Consider the following 27325-nt stretch of genomic DNA (forward strand, 5'->3'; position numbering starts at 1 on the left):
AAAACAGCTGGACATTCGGTTTGTTTATTCAGAGGGTTCAGTTGACCGCACAAACAAAAAAAGAAAATAAATTTCACATTTACATGAAATTATAAATAGCTCCAAATTGAACACCTACACCTTCCTTGCACAACTGGTGTGTCATTACCAACTTAGTTTAAGCCACAAAAATCAAACCATTTACAGTAAATAAACCCATTCTCCAAGACAAATGAACAGTCTACAATATTAAGACAACAGATGATTAATAAATTCAACTGACAGCATGTTATCCCATGTATTCAAATTACCCAACCCTTTAATGGGGATACATACGTCTTTATCTTAGTAAATCACAACATTTTCATCCAGAACCAAGCACTTTCTTTTTTATTTTTGTCAGAACAACAATTTATAGAAAAGGAATCACCCTGTATTTGTTCTGAGATAATTATTATAATTTTTTTTTTTCAAAATTACCAAATTATAATCCGCTTAATTCATGGCTTGCAATATCACTAAAAAATCAATCATAATTTAGGGATAAAATGCAGCATAATGTTAGCTTTACCTTGTTTTACATGTTTCTTTTTTTCCATGAGTCATAATAGTAATTCAATTAAAAACTAGAAAGTTATTTTAACCAATTAGGCAAAAAAAAAAAAAATAATAATAATAATAAAGCAACAGATTACTCTGCCAGTCAACTGACTTGGACAAAATATAAGTCCAATTAAAAAGTTTCCAAATAAAGCAAAACCAATAAAACAACTTAAAATGAAAAGACTTATATGATGTGACCCTAAAGTAGTCAAGCTGGAAAACAGGAAGTTCCATTGCAAAAGTGATAGTAAAGACTCAATACTGGGAAAACTACTGGATGCTTTTCAGCATTAGGTTACTTGGAAATTATGAATAATTTCAGGATCTTCTGTGTGATTATTACAGCCAATTTCAAATAATAAAAAATACTGAATTTCTTATAAGGCAATAAAAACTAAATCATTTACTAGTGAACAGGTGACCTCCAAAGCTGAGTGGGGGGAAAAAAAAGAAATAAAATGTACGGCCAGATTGCACCTGACATGATGGTAATCTTTAGAGACAAAATAAATAAATACATCTACATATTTGGGTATTAAGGCAATGCAGTGGCTTTTTTCTTCGTCGTGCTCCTCAAGCCTGTTTGTGATCAAAAGTTCATACTTTACAGATTTCTGGACATTGGAAATTAAAATGTGGAAATTCATTTGTAAAGATATGAATAATGAATAAAAACCCTAGGATCTTTAAACAACAGTAGCCTTAACGAAATGCAGATATAATACACTGCACCTTCAATAATAAAATAATCATTTGCAGGGAGTTTAATAACCTCCCAATGAGCATAGGTGCAGCAATATTACAGTGAGTGCAATGCTTAGATTAGGCCGCTAAATAGATCCCATTACACATGGGAAAACATATCACAGGTGCCCAACAAAATTCATCAGCAGAGGAGAGAAAGACAGAGGGAGAGGAACAAAGAAGGTGAGGTTTGTGGTCCAGGACGTGAAGCACATCTACAGGATTAGTGAATATAAGCTCTGTAGACTGCTGACATGTCATTGTCCGACTGGTCCAATGCTTTAGCTCTCTTGTACACCTGCAGAGGGACGAAATAAAGCATTTCTTAAAACTGAAGCATAAGCCAAAATTACATTTAGTCTTTACAAACACTAAAACGGATTGTTTTAAATGATAAAAATTATTTTATGCATCACAACATTATGAATAATGAAAAATGGATATTAATTTTGAGATTTTCTAAAGATTACATTTAACCGATTATAAAAGTGTTTTTAAAGATTAACTTTAAATGAGTATTATATTCTGTTTAAAGTAATCTAAATGTAAAAATAGGGGAAATGACTTAAATATCCATATACTTCAATTAAATATGCATTTTACAGTTGAATTCAGTTCTTTGGTTTACTTTAGATAACTATCAAAATGCATTACAGAATCTAAAAATACATACATTAGTTAGCTACATGATCAGTCTACCAAAAGTCAACGAAGCATCAATTGTGGCCAAATTATAATCCGTTCTGCTACCAAATACTAATGCTGTTTTACCTCATTTGCAGCAGCTGCCATTGGTGTTGGATGATTAACCGAATCTCCCATAGAAATGGCTAATCTCAGATCTTTCTGAATATGCTTCAGGTAGTAATCAGGTTTGAAGTTGCCCTGCAAGATATCTGAAGAGAAAACCATCAAATGTTACATAAATGAGCTAGTATCATTTTTATAGTTCCAAAAATTCACACTGACATACTGTGTTGCCTCTAGATTCTAATAGTCACCAGTTTCCATTTGTGTTTTTCAATAGTTCCTTGGAAAATTTGCACAATAAATTACTATATTGGCTTATGGGTGGACCCCGTTTGACATTAAGACCAAAGACTACGACCTCCAAGCAGCACCATGTTACAGAAAATGGTTAAGTAGCGGAAGATTAAAAGGTAAACTCCGAAATCTACCAACACATAAAACATAGGAACTATGAAAGCTGCTATTACAAATGATTATTATACAGCACTACTTCAAATGAGAATTGTAAAAAAAACTAAACAAGTAAGCCTACTTTGGCATTTCTGGTCCACAAACGTGCTTGCCATTTGTCCTTGGCAAAGAATATCCAAGAATGTTTGTTGCGACTGTCCCGTGGCCTGCGCCAAGGTCAATCCCTCTGCAATGGTTGCCATGAAACTGCCTTGAACCATGTTAAGAATCAGCATCATTCGTGCAGCATTTCCTGCTTCCCCTGCTTCGATGGAAAATACAAAGTTAATATCATGTGGAAACATGCAACATCAGCTTCCTATACAGCCACACGACACGACTGAAAGGATGTAGTACCTATGAAGAAAGACGTCTTCCCCATTGCCTGGAAGCAGCTGCTACAGTCTTCATAAACACTGCGGTCTCCTGCAGCAACAATGACCAGCATACCGTCATTGGAAAGCTGCTGGCTGCCCGAAACCGGAGCTTCTAGGAATCTGCCACCTCTGGATGTGATGACCTACAGATTTAGATGAACCTTAATTACGGAATTACTTCCTCGGGTAATGTCAGGAAACACCTGTTGGGATGATGTTGGTTACCTGTGCGAGCTCTATGGTGGTTTCTGGGTCAACAGTTGACATCTCCACGTAACATTTGCCTGGTCTGATTCCCTGTAGGACTCCGCTAGGACCTAACACAAGCTGAACAGAAATAATACTGTACATGTAAACCAAAGAGAGTAGCGTGACCGATTAAAAACAAAGAGCAATTTACAAAACAGTGACCTACATCTCTGGCAGCTTTAGGGTCTGATACACAGGAAAATGTGATATCACACAGGGACACAACTTCTGCAGGTGTTCGTCCCAATCTGGCACCTTCTTGGATGAACAAATCACACTGCAGAATAATAATTTTTTTTAAAAGTTGAAAAATAATTCAGACTTAGCGTAACATCAGAACCATATTAAAACTTTGATTGCACCTTTTCTTCTGTGCGATTCCAAACAGTCACAACATGCCCCATCTTCAACAAATTAGAAACCACACCACTTCCCATCAGTCCTAGTCCAAGGAACCCTATCCTGTTGTTAAAACAAATTATATTACAAACATTACAGATATTATCAGCACACTTAAGAGAATGGTTTAACAAGCACTGGTCATGAATATTTTTTGATTCACTATAAAGAACCAGCTCACAAGAGTTTTTGGGAATCAGACTACACTGGTAGTGAAGTGCACTTGTTTTTGAATGCCAAACAAAAACACAGGTCAGCAGAACACTGAGGCATCTGTTCAAGCAGACAATTTAAATAAAAAAACAACAAAAACCCTTGCCTGTGAATTGATTTTATTTTTTAAATAAAATTCAATGGGATTAAAAATGTATTAGAGAAATGTCTCAGCAACTGAAAGTTCAAGTATTTGAAAAGCTAAATGTGACCCTGGACCACAAAACCAGTCTTAAGTGTCAATTTTTCAAAATTGATATTTATAAATCATCTGAAAGCTGAATAAATAATATTTTCGTTGATGTGTGGTTTATTAGGATAGGACAATATTTGGCCAAGATACAATTTGAAGATCTAGAATCTGAGGGTGAAAAAAATCGAAATACTGAGAAAATCGCCTTTAAAGTTGTCCAAATGAATTCTTAGCAATGCATATTACTTATCAAAAATAAAGTTTTGATATATTTTTGGTAGGAAATATACAAAATTTCTACATGGAACATGATCTTTACTTATGTTTATATATACTCCTATATAATGTTATATACTTATATATAATCCTAATGATTATATATAATCTTGATAATTTTGACTATTGGTAAAAATATAGGGTTGGAAATTGTTAGAAATTTTCCAGTTGCGGATCCATTAAAATCATTAAACTACTATTAAAAAATAGTGGTAAGGAAAATGCACAATACTCAACTACTCAATGCTCATTACTGTTTATTACTTGAGGTCAACTTAATTAAAAGGTTGGAAATGTCAAAATGCAACATATTACAGTATATGGACCTTCATAAGTAGGGTTGGGTATTTTTAGAAATTTTCCGGTTCCGGCTCTGGTTCTATTTAAATGAACTATTATGTTTTTTACTATTTAACCTTCATTGAATGTAGTGTTGCTGGAAGGTAGTAAGTAATGCGGAGTAAGTAATGCTAGTCCATCAATCAGCATGTGCTTCAAAGTTGATGTTTCTTACACTATCAATAACATTTTGCTTTTCAAGCAGGAATAAGCTGGTTGGCCAAATAGTCACTTGAGGGCTGAGACACTTATTCATTTCCCTAAATTAATGAACTATAAGCTTTTATAATTATAACTATCATAGGTGTGATCGACAAAGGACAAAAAAGCAGGAAACTATACACTTACAACTTTACAACCCCCCCCCCCACCACACGCACATAGTGACATAATTTATATAGTATAATAAATTAATAAAAAAATATTGTACTTGTTTTTTGTTTAAATTAATTTATAAATTAAATAATTTAAAAAGGGAAGAAAAATTTAAATACACATCTAAATTAAATGATTGAAAAAAAAAATCATAAAAGGAGTAATGTGGGAAATATGCTTCAAAGACTGGGCAAAATAGGGATGAAATCCAAAAAATCTATCAATAACTTGCTGCTGACGTGCACGAAAACTAGCCATTTATTGGGCATTTCTTGTCCTCCCAGATGTTTTGTTTTTCCTTATTACTATGGTGTCCTTTACATCTATTAAAAATAATATTTATTTGCCTCTATATTTTTGAAAGGTATCTTTTCTTGTGTTTTTGTTCAGCCATTTTGTCAGTGCTTTATTATAGACTATGGGATTACTAATTCACAACAGAAGACGATTATTAGGTTGAACGTTCAGAATACTATTCCATAGGTTATATTTCAGCATGAATTTCTCGAATGGACAGCGACTCTTAAGTAGCACGTAGAACGCGTTCATGTCAAGTAAAGTTTTTGGGAAAAGCGCGTGGAATTGCGGCGAGCGTTTATAACCTTGCACGTTGAGAGCGCTCTTCAGAGCTAAGATACATTGTTATCGGGAAACTCGACCCAGATCAGATTTAAACATTCATTAAAGTGAATCGGTTCAAAGGAGTCATTAGTTCGCAAATCGGACGAGTCATTAGTGGACAGATATGCTCATATGCTCCGCGCATATAACGTTACTCCCAAATATATTTTTAGGTCGCACAGATTAAATTTCAGGAGCATATGCAAAAAAAATGTTGACAATTTCGAGCCTTGTAGAAGCTGCTAAACTTTCTAGCTAGAAGTAAGCAATAACCAACATGCCGTTACTTTGCTAAGTTAGCCCAGAATCATTTAACATTAATGTTATGGAATCATGACGTGATCAATTGATTGGTAAAATTTTACTAGACCTGCATATAAAAATGAAAGACAATATATTGGATTTGCTTACATGAATCACCCGTGTTCACGATCTTCATCAGTCAACAGAAGCTGTTCACGTGAGTAGATGGTTGGGTGTGTGCGCATTCAAAACGGTGCGCGTACACTTTGAACTTCAAACGTGACAAATTATTGGACTACTTGCGGAGTGACACGACGACATGATTCAAAGGTACAAAAAACGTTGACAGCGGTGAGCGATCATTATGTTTACCAATACCCGACCCATCGCAACCGCCTACACCCCGAACCCCCCCCCCCCCCTCTTTTTTTTCATGATTTACGAGAGCATCATTTTCAGGTCGAAAAAGCCGTATTTCCGTATTTTTCCATCAGAATCACACCCCTGAACTATGTATACACACACTCCATAAAGCCCCTATTGTACAATTAATAATGCCGTCAGGAGATGGCGTGATGCAATGAGTGGTTTCCACATTTTTAAACATTTAAAATGCTTGAAAATAAATATTTTCTATCACTTTGTTTATCAATCTTGAAATGACCTGTACACTAAATAATCTAACCTTCTTTCTTACATAACAATAGCAGTCTATTTATGTAGTGGTCCAAGTTGAAGTCAGTATGTATATTAATGACAATATGGGACAGATATAATGTAATTTAGTGGCGGCAGGAGCTATGCGCTGCAGGTACAAGCTCAGTCAGACAAAACGATATGCACAGTTATCAAAGGCATGAGTGCGCATACAGTCGTGGGAAACAATGTGTTCGTTAGTTAAAGACGCGGCGCAGCGCAGCTCGTCTGTGGAGTGTGCGTCATTGTAATCAATGTGCGTAGTAATTAAAGAGGCAGGGCTGTTATTTGCTTTATGAAATCCTTTAGGGGAAATGCAGAATCATCAGAAACCGGTGGAAGGCTGCTCACAGCGCTTGGTCATGTGTTGCACCAGATCCAAAACTTAGAAATTGCTCACGGTTCCGGTTCTTTTCAGAGAAGAGGAACCGGTTCTGAATAAAAACTGGTTCTCGGTTCCCAACCCTATAAAAAAATACCCCAGCGACTTAAGACTGCTTTTGTGCTCCAGGGTCACATATATAAAATAAAACAAAATGACAAAAGCACACAACAAAATTACTAGTATGAAAAACTGAAAATATAAAAATCCCATTCAAATATTCATAAATATTATAAGAGCATACAAATAAGACTACAATAACAATAATAAAAAAATAATAATAATATATATAAAAAAATAATAATCTCAGAATTTCAGTGTGGTCTCAGACATTTGGACCTCCAGAAACAGGATTTTTTCTTATCACCTTTTGTCTGTAGGTGTGATGCTGCCGTTGATAGCTGTGCTGTCTGCTGCTTGAATAGACGTTGATCCTGTGTCCTTTTCAAGACAAAACACAATTATTAAAATGACCAAGCAATGCGAGCTGGCTAATTGGAAGGTAAATGAAGAATCATCAAGCTGTGAAATCCAAGACAGCGCTCACCTCCTCGACTATCTTTAAGCGTTTGGTGATGGGCTCCATTGATGAAGCTGGCTGTAAGTAAAAGGGAGATTTTCTTGTCAAAGTCAATTAAGCGGATTCATTTTAGATAGTCTAGAAATACCAAATAGTCTTGTACTCAAAGTATCCTAGATACACATTAAAGAGAAAACACCAAGTCCAGAGCCAGGGGGGAAAAACCAGGTGGAAACCTTTTGGCCCAACAGTCACAAATGATCTTAAGTGCACTTTTTTATGGCTCTGTCGGCTTCCAGTAAGGATTGCACTTATATTATCCTCTGCTGTCATGTCACACAGCTCTTTCTGCCGTATCTGATGTGAGAGCCAGGAGTGAAGCCAGTGTTAGGAACTGAAAATCAAGTTATCATACTCAGCCACATGCTCCATTTCACTTTAACTGAAACTTATACAAGGCAAGAAAACAGCTGACGCAGCCCAAATTAACATTTTTGAGAAAAGCTCAGTGTCTCAGTTTTTGGAGATATAATTTTAAGATTGATTCGTTTCTGACTGTGGCGCCTTAAAGCAAAAGGGCAAAAGGACAAGCAAGAAGGAAATGTTCTTCTGAAGAGGAAGTGCCAAGAGGAAAGGAAGAGTCATTTAAACAGTTTGCTGGTATAACTGGATACATTTTTTCCATCAATCCAATCAATTATTCAGACACGCTAACGAACTGTGCAACCATAGCCAGTCCAAAAAGTCCAATAATTCACTTTTTGCCACACCTATGGCCATAAATATTTTTCTATTAAATTTTATTTTTGACCATAATTTGTAGCTTACAACTGCTGTGATTTTATTTTTTTACAGTATTGTTTTAGTGGTCTGTATTAACTATCACCCCATTTTATAAACTGGTTTCAGAAATATTGTGAACTCTACCTCTCAAAAGTCGGGGGTCAGTAAGATTTACAAAGAAAAATGGAAGTTTGTGTACATCTATACCCACCAAGGCTACATTTATCAGTGCAAAAATACAGTAACAGTAATAATATTGCATAATCTAAAATTTTTTTTTTTTTTTTTTTTAAAGCAAAATTTTCAGTAATCATTACCTCAGTCTTCTGTGTCTAATTATTCTTCAGAAATCATTCTGTGGATTTACTGCTCAGGATATTTATATTATATATGTAAGTGTAAATATATAAGTGTTGAAAACAGTTTAATATTTAATAACCACCTTAACTTATTTCAGGATTCTTAGTTGAAAAAAGTCCAAAAGAGCATTGATTAGGAATAGAAATCTTTTGTAACATTATACATGTCTTCCAGTTCCGATTAATTTAATGTGTCGTTGATGAATAAAAGTATTACTTTCTTTCAAACAATAAATCTTATTGAGCCCAAACTTTTAAATGGTAGTGTAAATAATTAGCCATGTGGAGTTAATTATCTGGGATTAAAATAAGAAGTGTTCATTTTGGACCCTGACCACTGCCGAGACAAAGACCTCGTACAAAACCACATCAAAAAATAGTTTTTAAACCGTAAAGTGGAGTAAATATCAGCTCACAATCTCAAGAGGATTAACCAATAAGCTTAACATGGTCAGTTCTGTTACGTAAAAAATTCTGTCCAACTGCCATGCTGCAGATTCAGCCGACTAGCATTGCCAGAAGCAGTTTGGGGAGAAAAGTATTTAGAAATTATTAGAGCAGCCATTGTTTGCAATGTGCAAGAGATAGGGGTAAGGTTGCACTAACTAGGAAAATCAATCAGCATCCCAGCAAAAAGTCCTTACCTTCTCAGACTGGCTGAGCAGAAAGTGATGAAAATGTGGGTCATCCTTTACTGGCTATAATGGAAGAGAGTTAAATTGGAAACTATTCTCCAAAGAGACTTACTGACCTGACAGAGGTTTAATCTGCAGAAAGGTGCAACTATATAGTGAAGGACATAGTGACTTCCATTTTGAAAGTGAGGTGTTTTCACACCAGCCGTGCAGCTGCTATGAAAAGTCACAGTTGTAACTGCACCAAAATCAGCCTGTGGGTAAGTCTTACTGGTAACTAAAAAAGGGTACATGTGCAGATCCCATAAAAGTGCAGAAACAAACTGTGAATGTAACCTACACTGCTCTCCCATTTGAATCCTGACACTGTTCCAGCGACCAGCCGTCGTACAGAAGATGGCTCTGGGTCAGAATCAGTCTGTTCCTTAAGGGAAAGAGAGACACATTCACCATGTGTACAGTATGGCTTTATCTCATGAAACAAAGCCCTAAAATAGCTGCATCTCGACCCGGTCAAAATATGGCTGGGTGGATACACTGCAAAAGATGACATCAGTCTCGATGAACGGGTGGGTCCCGCTTGACAAATCCACCTCTAAAACATACAATTGTAACCCGACTCCACAGCAGGTGCAACAGCAAATGGCCTTAGCAAAGGACTTTGATGAAGCTGACAAAACCATGTGGGGTTATGACCTAACCCTTCCCCTCCACAATGCCATTTAATGGTGAAGTATTATCTTCCAACCTTGTCTGATGAGCCACCCTTGAAGGCATCTTCATCATCTTCTTCAATGATCTTCATTGGTTTAGCTGCTTTACGCCCTTTATCTGACTTGCTTTTGTCATCAGAGTGCGTCTGTAAAACAAAGTTCACACAACATGAGCAATTATGAATGAAATACTACCTGGTGAATTTCAATGCTTATACCTGGAATCGATGCTTTTAGGAGTCAATCATAAGTGGACAACATTAAAAAGAGACATGGAATCCAAAATGTTTTGTGATGTGTAGCTTCTTTATGCAAAATTAACCATCCAATCCAAAATGTTTGACAAACAATTCTTCTCAAAACATTTCATTCAGAGTGAGACCAAACTTATGTGGAAACAACAGTATGCTGCCTTTGTGATCCACTTTCTAAACGGGAACACACTGGCATTGTGAGCAATGTACGTCAGATCCTCAAAATCTAAGCACAAAGTGTTGACAGGAGACATATTTGAAATGCATGTTACTATCGGGAGTAAAAAATGATTTGTCTTGACTGACCACATCCTAAAAACAAGTATAACAAGGACCTTTCACCCAAAAACTAAAATGTACCCACTCTCACCTGTTAGGACTACTTAGTAACAGTTTTGGGGCCCACTTCCTTTGTATGGACAAACAAAACTCATCTACTTTTGTGCTGTACAAAAGAATATATTATATATAATTTTTTTTTGAGTTTACTTTAACGACAGAAACAGACCACATGGTTATTTTAGGTCGATTACAGTTGGTATTAAGAGATGCATTTTCATCAAGCTGATCAGAAGTGGAAGTGCTAAATACAGGTGTAAATGGGGTCTGAAATATTCAGTTTGTTCACTTTCCACACATTAAAGCGGATTGCTTTTGTAGTGTTGAAGATCATGTGAATGAACAGCCACAAAACATCGCCTAATGACCGAGAACTTAATCATTGTGGGACGTGTTGTGAGAAGGCGCACCAAAACAAGAAATTCAAACATTGCTCCGTCGTACCAAAACATATGAATTACGGTGAAAAATCACAGATGCTTTCTTTATCCTTTTCTTTTAGTTCCTGTCCTGATTGCTTGGAATCTGCGTAACACAGGATCTTTCAGTCGATAGCAACTGTGTGCTGCACTCGACACTCCCCCAAAAGTGATGTACAGTTTGCCAAAATAAGGGGAAATCTGAACAGAAGCGGTCACAAGAGACATATTTAAAAAGCAATTCAATACCAGCTATAACACAGTATGCATCTCAGCTGACCGCTTATGACCAGATCACAGAAAAGCCAAGGCGTAAACAAATGTGTGTGTATATACTAACCTGATCTTTCCCCTTGGCCTTCTTTAGGTACTCCTCAACTGCATCAACAGCCTGCTGGAAGCGCTTGCCTTTGTTGATCTTGATCATCTCCTCTTTGTGGGGGTGGTAAGGCTTCAGCTGCTCCACCTTTATCCAGGCGCTGAAAGGGCAACGCATATCAAAAGTCAACATCTACTTAGCTTAACCTTTCAAATACTCCTCAAACAAGAGGAAGTGATGGTAAAATACTATGATCATCTCTGTACTCACTGATCTTCAGTTCCAAAAAACTTGACAAAGAAACATTTTTTGCCTCTTGGCTTTTTCAGATCCTTCGGAGGACTGACGATCTGAAAACACAAGGGTAAGAGATGAGTAAATGAAACAACTGAACACATTATCCAAAACAGTCTGCTGATACAGAAGCTGTGGATCTCAGTGAACTGTTATTATGAAGCATTCTTGATTTGGTTTGAATAAATCGACTAAAAACGCTTTCTAGATAGTTTTTAGAAACATCTAAATGCAAGAGCCAACTGCTGACCTCACAAAAACAACAGGAGTTTAACACCTGAAAAGATCTTACCTTTCCTGGCCAAGGTGGATAGCGTCCAAGTTTACCCCTGAAATATATAATGAGACGATTAGTTAGTATTTTAAATAAAACGTGACTCGATTGAGCGTTTATTAAATGAAAGACATCGTGTCTCGAATCAAGCTAACGCTAGTTTGTAGCGGAGCCAGTTTCGACCGTATAAGAAAACTGTCCCCTAACTGAACTGAAGCTTGTATTACATTCATTGTTTATACAATTACATATCTAAAAGTAAGATGAAACTTCCCTTTAGCGTTAAACAAACTAACAGCACGTGTTTTTCCTCAAAAAGCATTTAAGTAATCGTTAGCTTAAGGACACATAAACTGGGCCATATGCTAGATTTTTAACAAAACATTTTATTTCAGCCACGAAAAAAATGCCTTTCATGTGCACGAAAGAGTATTCAACCTCGACGTGATATTAAATCGTGAAAAGTTAAAATTGTTATCTTACCAAACCAGATCCCCGATCCTTAGATGCACGGTCGCCATCTTAAACTGTTAGCGAGAAATGTCGCACTGAATGCAGGGAATGAACACACCCACTACACCCATCTACCCCTACTAGCGACGCGACGCGACGCGATGAAGTAGTGCGCGCTCTTGTCTCGTTAAACAGCTGTCGCTACAAGCGTTGTAGTAAACAGCAGGTTTGTGGTTCTGCAGTGAGAATTCAGCGAACCAACTGGAAGTGAAAAATGAACAATACGCTTTGAGAGCGTCTTTTTAAGCCTCCAACTCCTGTATAGTTCTTAATAGTTGAACGAACGGTTATTTCTCTTTCTTCAGCTGTTTTATATTTATGTAAACCAAGAGAAAATATACAAAATTCCTTTGACATTGTATGAAAATGATTATGTGGAATTTTCACACAAAAAAGGGGGGGGGGGTATTCCAGGTCTGTTTGGATATGAAGGAGAGCTTTAAGCTTGTGAACAAATTTGAGACATGATATGTGGTGAAAAGTGAAGACAAAGAAAAAAATGTTTGGACTTGTGTGAAAAAAAAAAAAAAAATAATAATAATATACTGGAAAAGGAAATTACTATCTGTTTATTTGGGAAAAAACTTGTTTTTAATTGAGCCTTACAACAGACTGCTTCATTTGCTGCTTAGTGATGTAAAGGACACTGACTGTGTCAGCATTTGATAAAGCTCATGTGAAGTTACAAAATGTACATAACTGCAGTTCAACTTTTTATTTCTGAAATTTAAATTAAATTTATGCAAAACAAAGATCAAAATCTACTTTTTACTCCTTTTAAAATGTAAACATTTAATTGAATAACTGAGTCTATCAAAACATTTTAAGTCTTTTTTTATTTATTTATATTTGTGTGTATATTGTTTGAGAGCCATTTAAACCATAGATGAAGGTTTTGTTAACTAAAAAGTGATTTCAAAGACAGTTTGTGCTTTATTACTTCACGATAAAGATGAATGGAAAGAACACAGTAATCAGATTTATCCACATTTAATTTTTTAATCTTAAATCAAACATGAAAGTAGAATAATCTGACACAAGTAGAAAACTGCATAAAGAGAGACTGATAGGGGTTACTTTTTCATTAAGTCACTCATTTTATATGCGTACATTAGATCAGATTATGGTTAAACTGAACTAGATTTCAGTAAAACATTCTCAGTGTCTCGTCTGCTAATCTTCAATGAAGATTCATAGGTATAGTGAAAGAAACATTAACCCAAATTCAGCACCAGAACCAAAGGAACACCCTTTTGCATTGATATAAGAATGCATGTGAAAATAAATGCATACTGTATTGAGTAAGTGAGTATAAAAGGAGATCTCAACTACACTTTGGGAACACAAACAGCATTTTTACTTAAGATCTTAAACCAAGTAAACAGAATAGGACATTTGATGTTGGTTTTCTGCTGAATGGATTTATTTGACTCTGCCTGACAGCATGAGACCGAACTCCTGGATGCTGATCTCTTTGTTCTGATATTGTTGCAGCTGACGGTTTGTGATGTTTCCAGCTCTCAGAGACTCTTCAATAGAAAACTTCTTGCCCGATTTTCTGTCATGAAGAACAGAGGACTCGCCATTCGGACCTTTGACTGTGATCTCCTCCCAGTCGCATTCTTGACTTTGAAGGTTGACGAACATTTTCCAGTCGATTAGGCCGAGCTTGTAAGCCTCCTCAGGCTTCATCTCCTTTCCGGTGTCTGGATCGATGACGACAATAGAGCGGCGGAGATGACTTTCTCGCTGCTCCCTCTTCACACTCATCATAGACAGACTCTTCTGAAGCTTTTCGATTTCTTGGTCTTTCTCCATTCGGATGCGCCTGAGTTCAGAGAGTTCTCTTTGCAAGGATTCCAATCGAATTTCCAGGTTCCTGCTGTTTTCCACTGCAGAAGACTCAGTGATGTGTCTTGTTTCTTTTGATGTGATCTGGATCTCGGATTGAAGCTTCCTTATTTCGTTCTGTAGGCGCTGGTTTTCCTGCTGTAACCTGTTGCTTTCATCACGAATGTAGTCGATTTCTTTGGATGATTTTGTATTGGTGAACTCCACCTCAGACAGCTTAGAGTTTAGGTTAATAATCTCTTGGTCCAGCTCACGACGTCGCTTTTCCTCTTCTTCAAGGCTTTTCTTTAGCCTTATAATGTCCATCTCGGCCTCGGGGTCTCGTTCGACTTGAACCTTTTCGGTTCGCACAACTTTTTCACGCACTTCCGTTCGATCGAGTATTTCCTGCTTTTGCAACAAGACATTAAACTCCTTTTCCAAGAGCATACGCTTGTGCCTCTCCTCTTCAACCTGAAGACGTAGGATGGAGTGCTCTTTTTCTTGTTGAGGGTCTTGCTGGAGAACAACCTTTTGCTTTACTGTAACCTTTTCCCTGTTTTCCTTGTCCCTGATCTCTAATTCATTGAGCCGCACTCTCAGCCTCTGGATTTCAAGCTCAGCTTCTCTGCGGGATCTTCGTTCACGTTCCAGCTCCTCAAGCTGATTGTCAAATTCTGCCTTTTGTTGCTGCAACCTGATCAGCTCCTCTTTCAAGATCTCTCTCTGTCTCTGCTCATTGTTGATGTTTTGAGTGAAAGTGTCACATTCAGACCTCAAGACTGGATCCTGCTCCATCTTCACTACTTGTTGCTGGACAATCGTTTCCCTCACCTGTGACAAGTCGATCTTCTTGAACCTGATCCTTTCTTCATTGGAGGCCCTTTCATTTTCCAGGTCCAAACGTTTCCTTTGTTCCTCAGCCAGCTTCCGTTTGAGACTCTCAATCTCCTCCTTGGTTTTAGGATCTTCTCTGTATTGCAGGACCTCATTTACAATCTCTTTGGTCTGAATCTGAGGTTTGGTGTCTTTCCATCTTTGGATCTCATCTTTGAGTTGGAGGATCTCCATCTCGAACTTCTCTGTTTGGTGGGTTTTGTCCACAATTTCATTCCTGAGTTTCTCCAGTTCTCTTTCTGTTTCTGGGTCAATCTTGTACTTGATGACCTCTTTGATGGTCTCCTTGTATTCAATTTGTGGGCCTCTGTTTCTTAGCATTGTCAGTTCATCCTGGAGGCTCTTCATCTGGAGCTCTGAATCTCTGTATCTTCTCTGCTGCTCCACCAGGTCAAGTCGAAGATTTGCCACCTCCGCTTCCGCCTTCGGATCAGGTCGAACAATCTCACGCACCTTCTCCTGAATGATGACCCTCGACTTCTCTTCCTCCAGGCTGGTAATCTTGCGATTAATGTCTGTTTTCTCTCTCAGCAAAGAGCTACGCTTGCTTTTTTCATCTTCATATTGTCTCCTCAGGTTCTCTACCTCTCTCTCCAAAGCAATATCTTTCTCAACTTTCAGTACTTCTTTGATGGAGATCTTTTCCTCAGCCATTGCCTTTTCCTTTTCAAGACGCCTTAGTTTCTCCTGCAGGAATCGAAGCTCATCCTCGAGTTCCTTTCGGCTGTTTATTTCTGTTTGCTTCCTGTCAAGCAATAGTCTGTAGTCGCTCTCAAGCTGAGGGTCATTCTGAACCTTAATGACTTCTTCCTCCCTGATGATTTCCTGCTCCGTGTTTTTCTGCTCTGCAAGAATAGTAACATGCTTTTGAATCTGAATGATTTCATTCTCTCTGATCATCTTCATCCTCTTGACTTCCTCTAGCTCTTCTCTCAGTCTCCTGAGCTCTTCCTCCTGTCCCCTGTCTCTCTCAATGCGGAGGACCTCTTTTACTGTATACTGCTGAGCTCCTTCTTTCATTTCGGTCTCAATCCCACGCAGCTTTACACTGAGGGTGTCCAACTCGCTCTCTAAGACACGAGTGGTCCTGCTTTCTTCTAAGAGCTTCTGCTGAACCCGATGATATTCTTCATCAAGTTGAGGGTCATGCACCTGTTTGATAAGCTCTTTCTTGACAATTGTGTCCTGTGGTTTCTGGCCCTCTAGTAAATAAATGTCACTCTGGACACTCTGAATTTCTCTTTCCAGTTGGTCTCGCCGCTGAATTTCTTCCTGAAGCTGTTTTTTGATTCTCCAGGGCTCTTCTCCTGGGGCTGAGGATCTCACCGTCTGGACATTTTGCTGGATCACTGTAACTTCTGGTTGCTGTAATGAATTGCAAATATATTGAATGTGTCTAAAAGCAAAAGCAATGCTTATGTCATTCTATGCTTATTTTTATGCATGCTGTATGTTGCAATGTGTTTTACCTGGTTAAGAAGGCTTTGAGCAAACTCCAGGTTCTGCAGTCTCTGCTTGTTCACAGCATTCACTTCAGTGAACTTGGCCTCAATTGCAGATTCCTTTAAAACACAACAATCATGTTTAAACTTTACCAGTCAGAGAAAATTTCATTACAAGGCGTTTAAATGTACTAAATTACTTATTTGCTTTTTGAAAATATTCACCTCTCTCTTCACTTTCAAGGCAGGAGATTCAAGTCTGCTCCTTTTGTATGTCTGAGGGACCAATCCATCTTCAAGGTCAAGGATGGATTTAAACCGCTCCGCTTCATTTTCATAGTCCTGAAAGCCACGACACAAAGGAGTTCACATGGCTTTGCATAAACATGATAGTATGATAATGCTCTGGAATACAGTGATTTTTTTTACCTTGACTGCTTGCTGATAAAGCTGTGCATTTCTAGACACATTGTTCAGGTCTGATTCCTTTCTTGTGATGTCAGAGAGCAGATTCTGTACATTTCAAAGATAGGTTTGGTAAATAAATGTAATTTGTAACATTATAATTCCATTATTGTAATGACAGAAATGGCTAAAGTCTCACTCTTTGACTTTTCAGTTTCTCTTCAATCTGTCTGATCTCATCAGTTTCACGTGGCTCATAGTTCGGTATTCGAGAAAGCCAGCTATTGAGGTTGTCATAGTCATTGTGGTAACTGGCGTGGGCCGTTTTGGCTCTTTGCAGACATTGTAATCTGTCAAATGAAAACATTTAAAATAATTTAAAAAGATGCTGATATTTTGAGATGAAATACTCTTTCTGTAGGACCTATGCTACTGAAAAAAATAATGTATTTATATTAAATAAACCGGATAGCACTTTACAATAGGGTTCAGTTCATTAACATTTACGCGCATTAGATTTCCCAATAACAAATTTACAAATAAAAACAAATTAATTAATGCTGTTCTTGACAAATAATGCATTAACTAATATTAACAAATTCAACCTTACAGGAAGTGCAACCATAAACATTAATAGTGAAATCAGTCTTAAGGAAATCTTAAGGAGTAATATGAATAACGTAATCACAGCACACAGTAAACGAAATAAAACTAATCCGTGGAATTATATTCTTAAGTAATTTTTTAAAGCACATGTCCATTTAAAATAACTTGGATATAAACTCACCTTGATTCAGCCTGTCTGTTCAGGTTGTCAAAGCGCTTGGTGAGTTTCTGAACATCAGCCTCTTGCCTCTCAATATCAGGACAATGTTCTTGCACTTTGTTGGCCATATTGCTGCAGCTGGCCTTGGCATCTCTCAGGTTCTGCTCAGTATCTGTGACAGTAGATCTTTTGCTCCTCAGCTCAGATGCAATGTCCTGCAGATAGGAATATGTGAGGCATGAGTCCATAGTGTATCTTGGAAAAAAAGATCAAGAAAAAAAGTGGCATGGATTACTAAACTTACCGCCAACTCACGCTGGGTCTTCTCCAGTGAGGCGGGGTCAGATGGGGCGACCTCCTCTCTTGCCAGCTTGTTTTCATAGGTGGACAGCAGAGCTTTGCCATTCTGCAGAGAATTCTCCAGCTGATAGGAGTTCTGCAGTCTACAAAAGTGCAATTTTTAGACTCACATTTCAAGCTCTTAAAGTATGACTTCCATTGTAAAAAAGGAAGTATACTTACTTGTCATCAGCACACTTCAATAGCAAATCAACCTTATTGTATTTTTTGTTAGCCTCGTCCACCTTGGAGTAGAGCTGTGGTGCACTCGCACATTTTGGAGAGGATTTGAGGAAAGTCTCACCCTCCTTTACTTTTGCAGACTTTTCTGGCTCTATCTTACGAACAGCAGCAGCAATGTCCTGTGAAGAAAATACTGGATTAAGGCATCAGGTCATAATATCATTTGCCACTGAAACACAGGATGAGAAGTAATACTTTAAGTTTAAATGTCAGATTCACGTACAAACATTTAAATCTACTGTTTTGTTGAAAGACAATAAAATTTGTGCAGTTTCTTATATTTCACCTTTCATCTATGAAATGCGCACAGAAGATTTAAACTAACATTTAATACTTTTAAAAAGATCTTACAAAAGACAATTGAGAACTACTCTACTAATGTAACTGAAATATCTGCTCAAACTTATGAAACCCATTATAAAATGTACCTTTATTCAGAGACAACACTGCATGATGCATGATGTCCACTACGAAATACATACTTAAAAAAAGACAAAAAACACCAAACTTTCTACCTTTATGTCCTGTAGCCTGTCAGCGCTGTCTTGCACAGGACGTGTCTGCTCCAGTGGGGGACGCACACGAGAGTAAATGGCCTTCTCTTGCTTATCCAGATCACTGACCACTTTATCCAGTCCTGCCATCAGTTGACGGCATTGCTGCTCTTGTTTATCTGAGGTTTGAGAAATGAATGAATTGGGTATTTTACTCTCTTTAGGAGAGCTCTGCATCTAAGTTTATTATAACATAAAAGACAAACCTTGACTTCCTGTACTCTCCTTCTTCAGCTCTGCCAGTCGTGCCTGTAGTGCGGATTTGCTGCTGGCTACTTTCTGTTTGATACCTTTGTGCTGGTTTATTAGACTGCACAGATGTTTTCATATTAGACACATTTGTAAGTGTATACATTACAAATCACATACACAGATCAAGGAATACCCACTTATCAGCAACGGCCACAGCCTCAGGGTCGGTCGGTGGGATTGTGAAGCACACTGCTGGAACACTCATGGTGCGGCCATTTGCGTCCTTCACGTCCCATTTGGAGCCATTGTTCTTGAGCAGGGTGTACCGCTCCCCTCGCAAAATTGAACCCTGTGTCATACAAAATAAGCAAAGTGAGCTCTGTTTCAATTTGATATTGCAGCTAAAAGAGCACACATTCTTAAAATAAATGTGAAATCTGTACAAAATCCCCCGCACACGTCTCTAGAGGTTTATATGAGATTAATCGTTTGGGTGAAGGCCGTCTTAAGGATTTAAATACATTAGATGGGGGAATCCAAAACATGAGCGGAGACAGAGAGTAAAGTTTTTATGTGCTTACTCATGATAATAGCTGATGATTCACTGACTGGTATTAGTGGAGCTCTAAGCCACGTACTTCATTTAAAACGCCATACCTCATTAGTCTCATAATCACACAGAGCCTCGCTAGGGAGCAGTTTCTGAGGAGTCTCTCTGCGGTACTTCAGAGGGAGCACCTGCACGCTGCGTTTCTGAAGAGATTTCAGTCGCTCGTCGAAATGGTCCATGGCCTTTGCCTGATCCTGTCATTACAGAGACAGCATTAGATAGTGAAGACACCTTTAAATTCACTAAACATTTCATCAAGAAAAACAAATTGTAGAGCATGCCAAAATAAAACCATGTATTTACATCTAGGTCAGCAATCAGGCCCTCCATCTGGTACATGTCTTTAAACTCAGGATTATACTTCTGGTTGATCTCGGTTTCCATACGCTTCAACAATTCGTTGGTGTCCCTTGCATCCTTGTGGAACTGGAAAAAAAATGCAACTTAGCAAGACTGACAGCAAACGTGAGGAAACCTAGGAAATGATGAATAATGCAAACTGACTTTGTGATAATCATCCATGTTCTTGAGGTGGTTCTCTTCACAGATCAGCAGGTTGAGGTATTCCTTCCAGTCTGCATGTACGGCATCCATGTGTGCCTAAATACAAGACTTGTTTTAGAATAAGCATATACTGCAATGCCACTGTGATGTGTGCATAATTAATAATTTATATAGAAAGAGATATGACTCATCACTGATTATATTTAATTTGATTTTTTTATTAGTTATGCACATTGAAATAATGTTTAAAGTTATTCGGTTTATTGACAGTTGCTACACTGTACTTTTTACATAATGTGTGCTAGCCCGATGGTGTTTTGTCTTTCTACATTATTATGCTGTTTTTTTTTTACATGCCTCAAGTTCAAATTCTGCAAGATTACCCCAAACACCCCAGTTAACAAAACCTAAAGTGATAACATATAATAAGACAACAAAATGAAATACCCAGCAATATAATAATACATTAGAACACAAATACATTTAAAAAAGAATTAATTCAATAACTAATAAAATAGGTTGGCAAAATGTATACAGTCAGCCAGTACATTATCCAAAACGCACATCAAATGTTTTTAAGAAGCCTGTGGTTGAGAATCTAACTAAACACCTCTTTAATACACATATCAATTATGGTGGTTATTTTAAAGTATGAAGCAGATTATTGTGCTTCAAAGAGATTATATATATGACATATTCTGTTCGTTTTAACTGCACTCAGAGAAGTTTTTGGTGTTTCAGTGTTGCCATAGTTACTGCATACTACTTTATAGTGCAGTACAGTTATGCACTTTAAAAATACATCCCATCATGCCTTGAACAGTGTCAGTTTATTTTGATTGTGAATTTGACAAAAAAAAAATCCAATCTTATAGCAAATGACTTGTAATATTACCCCAATGACATTTTTTCCCGGATGGTTCTGCTCAATAAGTTCCTCTCCATCGTCGTTCAGCTTGGTGACGGTTTTCTCCTTAGACTCCAGACACTTGCTAATGAAGTTCTGACGAATATGTCAAGTACAAAGCAGCTTGTTAAAAATATATTGATTTAATGTTTCTGTTGCTTTTCAGTAATATATTCCGATAATTTGTAGGAGGTTCGAATCATGAAAGCATATTTAAAATGTAGCCGTAGCCTTAGTACCATCTAGAATTACGGTTCGTTTTTGTATTACTTATCATTAAAGAGTTGTTCATTCAGAAGCCTTACCTCGTACTGCCTCTTGCGGGAAGGGTAGTCCAGGTTGTTGTCGCTCCAGTCATATGTGGTTCGCTCATCAGCTTGCTGTTCCATCCAGTAGAGCTCGCTGGTGCAGCGCTGCATGTAGTCCCTCAGACTGAGCAGGTTCTTCTGACGTGCAGAGGAGCTCGCCTGAGATGGACATGGTCAAATCCACAGTGTTTTGAGACACGAGAATTGACAACTTAATATAAACTTCAGTGTTCATATCTAGGTCGAAAATGAGAAAATGCAGAAAGTGAAATCTCACCAGTAGTTTGTTGTACTTCGCCTGCTGGCCATCCGGACCGTCCTGTTATGCAAGAAAGCAGAAGAGTCACAGACGTCATTTGCATGATTGTTCAAAAGAGTCAACTATACTTCTTTTATTCAGCACTGCATTTTAAAGAGCCAGTTAAAAAGTACCCGGTCTCCAGTGATGTATGGAGCCAGTGCCTCGACTTCGCTGTGGAAAATATTGTGCTCCTCCACTTCATCCTCGACGGTCAGCAGATCTTGTCCGTATCCTTTATTGTTCACATTTGCCTGCATCAGAACACATTCAGACATGAGACTGACTGCATTTGAAACCATATATTCAAAGGAAAGATAGAGAGGTACGTTTAGATACACACCAGTTTCTCATCGACTATCTTTCCCCAGTTGACTGTGGGAACCTGCTCCGTTCGTGTGTTGTTGTAAATGCGATAATGCTCATCGCGGAGCTTCATCACACGCGCTCGCAGCTGTTTCATACTTTTCCATTGAGGAGAAAAAATGAGTCATCCACAATCCCAAAAGCATTCACAGCATATAATTCTGCCTGCATAAAGCATGAGATGCTATTGGACGTTACAGTTTAAAGGTGACTTAATAGACAGAGTAGTGATGTTCAAACTCACTCCTTCTCAATCATCTCAGCTTGAGGATGCTGCAAACGAGAGGCTTGGTCTGAATCTTCATCCAGACTATTCAGCAGCTCCAGTGAGTTCAGGATCCTCTTGTTGGTGTCCTCTTTGTACAGGGGCTGCTTGCCTTCATTGATCTTCTTGATATCCTGGAAACAACAATAAGCAACACAACTAAGGATAGTTATGTATCTATAGTTAAAGAGATGCTTCATTCACATGTATGTATATATATATATGTATATTTCACTATGTAAAAATATATTTTTTATGAATATAAAAAATAAAAGCTAATTCAAAATGCTATTATAGTATATAAATAAAATTAAAATAACACTGGCATGCACCTTCCGCTGTTTTACCCCAAATAACTCTCATCTGATGTCTTTGAAGGGGCATTAACATGCTTAAAGGTAGGCAAGACAGGAGGAGTAACTAACTCTCATTTGTAATCCACAGAAAGAGTCGTTCTGTATTTACCCTGTTGAAATTCTGTTCCGTCTCAGCAATGTTCTTCTCCACCTTGTCTGCATTCTTCTGCAACTTGTCAATCAGGGTCGCCAAATCAGTTTCAGAAAGTCTGAGGTGAAATAAGTTTTTGTGGCAGCAGTTTGATATAGGTTCAGTGAGCCAAATATACACATTTCAGTTAGCATTTCCCAAAATACAATTGCAAATGCAGTAGGTTTGTTAGGCTGTATCTCTGGATCTAGGACAGAAGCACCTCACTTCACTTTTCTGTTGTTACGTTCCCCTCTTTTTTTGGTCTAAGGGGTTTCAAGGGGAGTAACAAGTGTTGTAACATAAATATATAAATGTGAGAAAACTCCTTTCCATCTATCCCAGTTCTAAATACCTCTCACGGAGTTAGATCCAGAAGGCTACACAACACCCTTTTGATTCACACAAACAAAAGAAAACTGAAGAAAAGTACGCTTACTAAACATTTCTTTTATTTAAATAAAAAATTTAAATAATATGCTGAGATGCTCTGAATATAAATACCAGACTTAAAACACTTTCATTCATCTGGCATATCTGGCACAGTTTCACTTTCATTCATCTGGCACAGACTTCAGATCTGTTAGGAAACCATGGTGCTAACAAAAATGTTCTCTCAGCTGAACCAGTACTGATGCTGTTTAATATTACAGCAGCCTAGCAAAGTTTTTAGTGCATTCTGTGAATTCTAGAGAAATGACATTTGTCAGTGCATGGTAGACATGACTAAACTTGATCAGAAATGAATTACACGCCTTGGGCCGTATTTGTCACAAGGACAACGCATGTTATTTTAACATCCTACAGTATGAATCATTAATAATCAGGTTAAGGCATTTTAATGGCAGTTATAAATATCTCACACCATGTCCTGTCAGAAAATACAATATAATTTTGTCTTAATTTACAGTTTTGTGTTCACTGTAGAACTGAGCTATGAGTGAGATATGTAAATGAGGCTGATAATTAAAACAAGAAGGTGGTTTTAATGAGGGCGTCAGAATAGAAACTCAAACAGGTCTAACAAGTTTTACTAATGTGTCACAATACATGCAACAAAAGATAAAAAAGACTTTCTGTGTCATCTTATCTGAATGCATCTGTATGTGAAACCCATCAAACTTACATCATCAGGGTGCCGAAACACAGCTGGACTGTTAAAGCATGAGATTATGTAACATATGTTGTTGTATTTTTTCATTTATAAAAACAACTATTAAAGCAGCAATACATACAAAAACAAAGCTGCTTATTTGTATACAAAAAAATTGGCAGATTTACATGACACAGACAATGGGACAAGCAGCGAGATTCAAACTTCTGCCGACATGAAATTATTTAATCTGATTTGAGATGAAGTCCTGGGTGTGGCAAGTAATTATTTAATGCTTGCTTCCCTTCCCTAGAGGTGTTCCTATAATCAAAATGTAAAAACATAAAATAAGAAATGTATGCATGTTAAGTACAGTGCTATGAACTTGCCTAAGGTTTTGTCCTTTTTAGCCCAATGCAAACAAACTGCCCATATCTCAGTATGCCATGCCTTGTTTCTGTCAAAAGATGACAGACAAGTCACAAAACTTGGCACTTTTGACACTGAGTGACCCATTGTGCATAGCGCAGTCAAACAACACCCAAATATGACCTAAACGGAAAACTATGTGTTTAGGAAAACCTATTTTTTTTTGTACATCTGTGACCAATAAAATCATCTTGACTCACACTGAAACCATATTCCTAGAGTAAAACCCTTGCACTGCTTTCACAATATTAGTGTCCGATACTGGAATCCTGCTGAAACGAAGCTGAAATGAAGCCAGTCTCATCTCTCAATTCATCAGAAGTTTATGCTTGTTTGAACTTGATTTCAGATCTATCCTTAACCAATCAGCTTTCTTTAAACATTCCCTGCATCATTTGACTCCATCCTTTTCTGATACACATGTAACTTGAGAACTATAAACAATAAGAACAATGTTGATTATTGTAAAACTAATATAAATGCACATTTCTGTAATATGCATTTTGCAGTTACATCACTCAACCCTGTTCAGTACAGAATAACCAAAAACTACTTTTCTATTTGACAAAATAGTTTATTCAGTCCTGTCATTCTCTTGTTGTACTGTCTTGCCTGCACTCAAACAGAGTGCCAGAATTAAAAGATCCGTCTGAAGGTTATATAGATGTTCATTAGAAAAAAATAGGGTCTAAGTAGACATAGTCCAGAATCTATTTACGGTCAGTGCAAACATTCAACACATACACTCCCTCGCAATAAACATTTTTCCTACAGTTGAAAACCATACATGAAGGTTATATTTTAATAGTTTTGTAACTAGCACAACAAAAAAAGGTTTTATGTGAACTGAGAGAAACCCAGGCGAATTGCAGAGAAACCACACAATATGTATATCAGAGAGAAGTTATCCAACCTGTTACAGCAGTGCCACTCCCTTACTACAGTAACCTCAAGTCAAGCAAGCGCTCGAAATAACGCTCCGTAATGACGCGATAAGAAGAGCGGAGCAAAACAAAACAATGCAGAGTGAGATTGTATCGGTCGCCACCGACCTTTTATCACTGATGGCCACGCCGTTCTTTCCGGTCTTTCTCTTAAACATGATGACAGTCGCGGAGTCTCTCCACAGTTAGGGTCCCACTCTGCTGATGTCTGTCGTTCAACTAACTACCTGACGCGTCTTCCAGGACAGGTACACCTCACATACAACGCCCACAATGAACGAAACAGCAACTACCCTCCCACGAGCACGAACACGAGCTCTCACTGCCCGTCGAGATTAGCCGTGCTTAACATCAAGCCCATTTAAAAGTGCGGGCTGGTGTCCGCCTCTTTCTAAGAGACATACCTGCAGCCTATCCAAACGGAGGCGTCGTCCCTTTTCTTCTTCTGTGTCCAGTTTCGTGGGATAGATTCAACAGGTTATTCCGTCTAGAGAGCAAACTTGTACTCAGCAGTGGGCTGTTTCATTCAGAAAAGTAAACAGCAACAGTAACAGCAGAGTTTTTACTGTGATTATGTAGATGTAATTACATTGTTATTTACTGTGGTCATGGCCAGTGTGCACATAAGGCTCTCTGTCCACATTTACAATAGCTTTGGTGTCTCATGACTTATGAGACTTATTCTGTATGCTTATATATATTCTGTATGCTATATATATATATATATATATATATATATATATATATATATATATATATATAGCCTCCTGAGACCCAGCTATAGATTTCTTTGACTCTGTAGTGGTTGGACATTATAATTTTTTAGTGGCTTTCTCTGAGATTCTCACATGTCACAGTTTCAAGTCTGGATGTCCTGTACAAAGCACATTCAGAGCTTTTCAGAAAAAGCTAACAAATGTTTGGAATTTCTCAATGATCCCTCCCACTGCATAATCTTTAAATATGGCTGCTTTAAATCAACATCTCAGGAAAATATTATGGTGTTTCAAACCAAAATATGACTTCCTGTTATGAAATAGGATATTGATTTCACACGTCCACTGTAGAGGACACCAGGACTAAAAACATGTTTACTATGCATGCTGGGAGACACAACAAATGAATAGGAAAATAAATTATATATAATTATTATTTTGAAATGTTAGATATTTCTTAGGAAAATCTGGCCAATTATTCCTGTTTTCAACATGTCCCAACAGCACATTAATATGCAAATGAGGTGCATTGTAGATAACATTGTGTTTGACGGGAAAACCAGTTTATTGAAATTTTACACACATATTGCATAAAGTAAAATGGTATATCAAATAATTTTGTTCTATCTCTTATAACATAGTTGAGAATCATCCTTATACAAAAAATCCTGAAACCTAAAAATTGATTGGTGATTAAAAAAAAAATCCCATTATTTATGTAGCATGTCTTACTGATCAATGGCTTTTTTTCATTCTTCTCTGCTGGAGTTTCAGCTCAATAGAGAGTTTACATAATCAGTATTCCAACCTTTGTTTGGGATGCAGCTTCTTTGTGAAACTCAGCATCATTGAGAGTTTTAAAAGCCAGACCTGTTCTTAGGCTGACTGCAGATGTGCTTGTTAAACTTCCTGAGTAGTTTTCATTTTTATAGCTGGTACATATCTTTAACAGTTTTAAAATATTGCAGTTGTCCTTGAACAATGCCTCATGCTCAGAGCAGCTAAGAAGACAATGTAGGGACCCTTTTTAATGCCAACAGAGGAAAAGTCATGAAAACCAGGTATTGTTGGATGGGTAAAAACAATGAGTCATCGGGGGTGTGTATGCATGCATTTGTGTGTGCTCCAGTGTCTGTATTTGAATGGAAGCAGATGGAAACGCAACAGAAATACTGGTTTGGTTTTCAGTATCTCTCTTACTATTCCATTTTACACCATGCCTTAGGCCTCACGCTATCTAAATAAATAGGTCTTTCTTTCAAAGACCAATTCAACAGGTGTCAAATGAAGATTGAGATCCAACATAAACGAGCGTACATGAGTAAACAAAACGTGACAAATGATTTCAGAGGGTGTATAATATGAAGTGTTAGCAGTATGCATTTTGATTAGCAGTGTTATCAGTAACAAGTGTATTAAT

The 27325-nt window shown here is 37.5% G+C and overlaps 2 protein-coding genes across 5 annotated transcripts; both read right to left on the reverse strand.

The window, feature by feature from the left end:
* Position 1: 1 nt before the first annotated feature.
* On the reverse strand, positions 2-12402 carry LOC132149286 (cytokine-like nuclear factor N-PAC). Of its 4 annotated transcripts, none has more exons than XM_059558405.1 (16): positions 12282-12402; positions 11817-11853; positions 11501-11580; positions 11252-11390; positions 9935-10045; positions 9527-9610; positions 9196-9249; positions 7437-7487; positions 7257-7330; positions 3515-3614; positions 3319-3429; positions 3129-3230; positions 2884-3046; positions 2609-2788; positions 2098-2222; positions 2-1624 (listed from the first exon to the last, which is right to left on the reverse strand). In XM_059558405.1, exons 1-16 carry the CDS (start codon positions 12317-12319, stop codon positions 1550-1552), a joined length of 1524 nt encoding a protein of 507 aa, XP_059414388.1. In that variant the 5' UTR covers positions 12320-12402; the 3' UTR covers positions 2-1549. The 4 variants fall into 4 exon arrangements, with proteins under 4 accessions (XP_059414388.1, XP_059414387.1, XP_059414389.1 ...); XM_059558404.1 differs by having other exon boundaries at positions 2609-2791; XM_059558406.1 differs by lacking the exon at positions 9196-9249 and having other exon boundaries at positions 2609-2791.
* An 888-nt stretch (positions 12403-13290) lies between these two features.
* LOC132149288 (periplakin-like) lies at positions 13291-25543 on the reverse strand. The gene is made up of 22 exons (XM_059558409.1): positions 25298-25543; positions 22703-22802; positions 22217-22371; positions 21950-22070; positions 21741-21860; positions 21586-21627; positions 21306-21467; positions 20989-21096; positions 20094-20189; positions 19893-20015; positions 19637-19783; positions 19177-19328; positions 18994-19097; positions 18749-18906; positions 18174-18352; positions 17956-18094; positions 17673-17866; positions 17085-17235; positions 16910-16993; positions 16706-16822; positions 16508-16600; positions 13291-16403 (listed from the first exon to the last, which is right to left on the reverse strand). The coding sequence occupies exons 1-22, from the start codon at positions 25345-25347 to the stop codon at positions 13734-13736; spliced, it is 5265 nt and encodes a 1754-aa protein (XP_059414392.1). The 5' UTR covers positions 25348-25543; the 3' UTR covers positions 13291-13733.
* Positions 25544-27325: the final 1782 nt, after the last annotated feature.

This window comes from Carassius carassius, chromosome 9 (genome assembly GCF_963082965.1).
Source record: "Carassius carassius chromosome 9, fCarCar2.1, whole genome shotgun sequence".
NCBI classification, from domain to species: Eukaryota; Metazoa; Chordata; class Actinopteri; order Cypriniformes; family Cyprinidae; genus Carassius; species Carassius carassius.

Coding starts and splice junctions, on each gene's coding strand:
- LOC132149286 (XM_059558404.1), bottom strand. CDS start 12,319: ATGGCGACCGTGCATCTAAGGATCGGGGATCTGGTTTG. Junction 3,047..3,128: donor CCACCATAGAGCTCGCACAG/GTAACCAACATC, acceptor CTAAATCTGTAG/GTCATCACATCCAGAGGTGG. Junction 2,223..2,608: donor TGTGGACCAGAAATGCCAAA/GTAGGCTTACTT, acceptor TTTTCTCTTCAG/ATATCTTGCAGGGCAACTTC.
- LOC132149288 (XM_059558409.1), bottom strand. CDS start 25,347: ATGTTTAAGAGAAAGACCGGAAAGAACGGCGTGGCCATCAGTGATAAA. Junction 20,016..20,093: donor ACATGGATGATTATCACAAA/GTCAGTTTGCAT, acceptor TTTTTTTTCCAG/TTCCACAAGGATGCAAGGGA. Junction 18,907..18,993: donor GGAGAGTACAGGAAGTCAAG/GTTTGTCTTTTA, acceptor CTCAAACCTCAG/ATAAACAAGAGCAGCAATGC.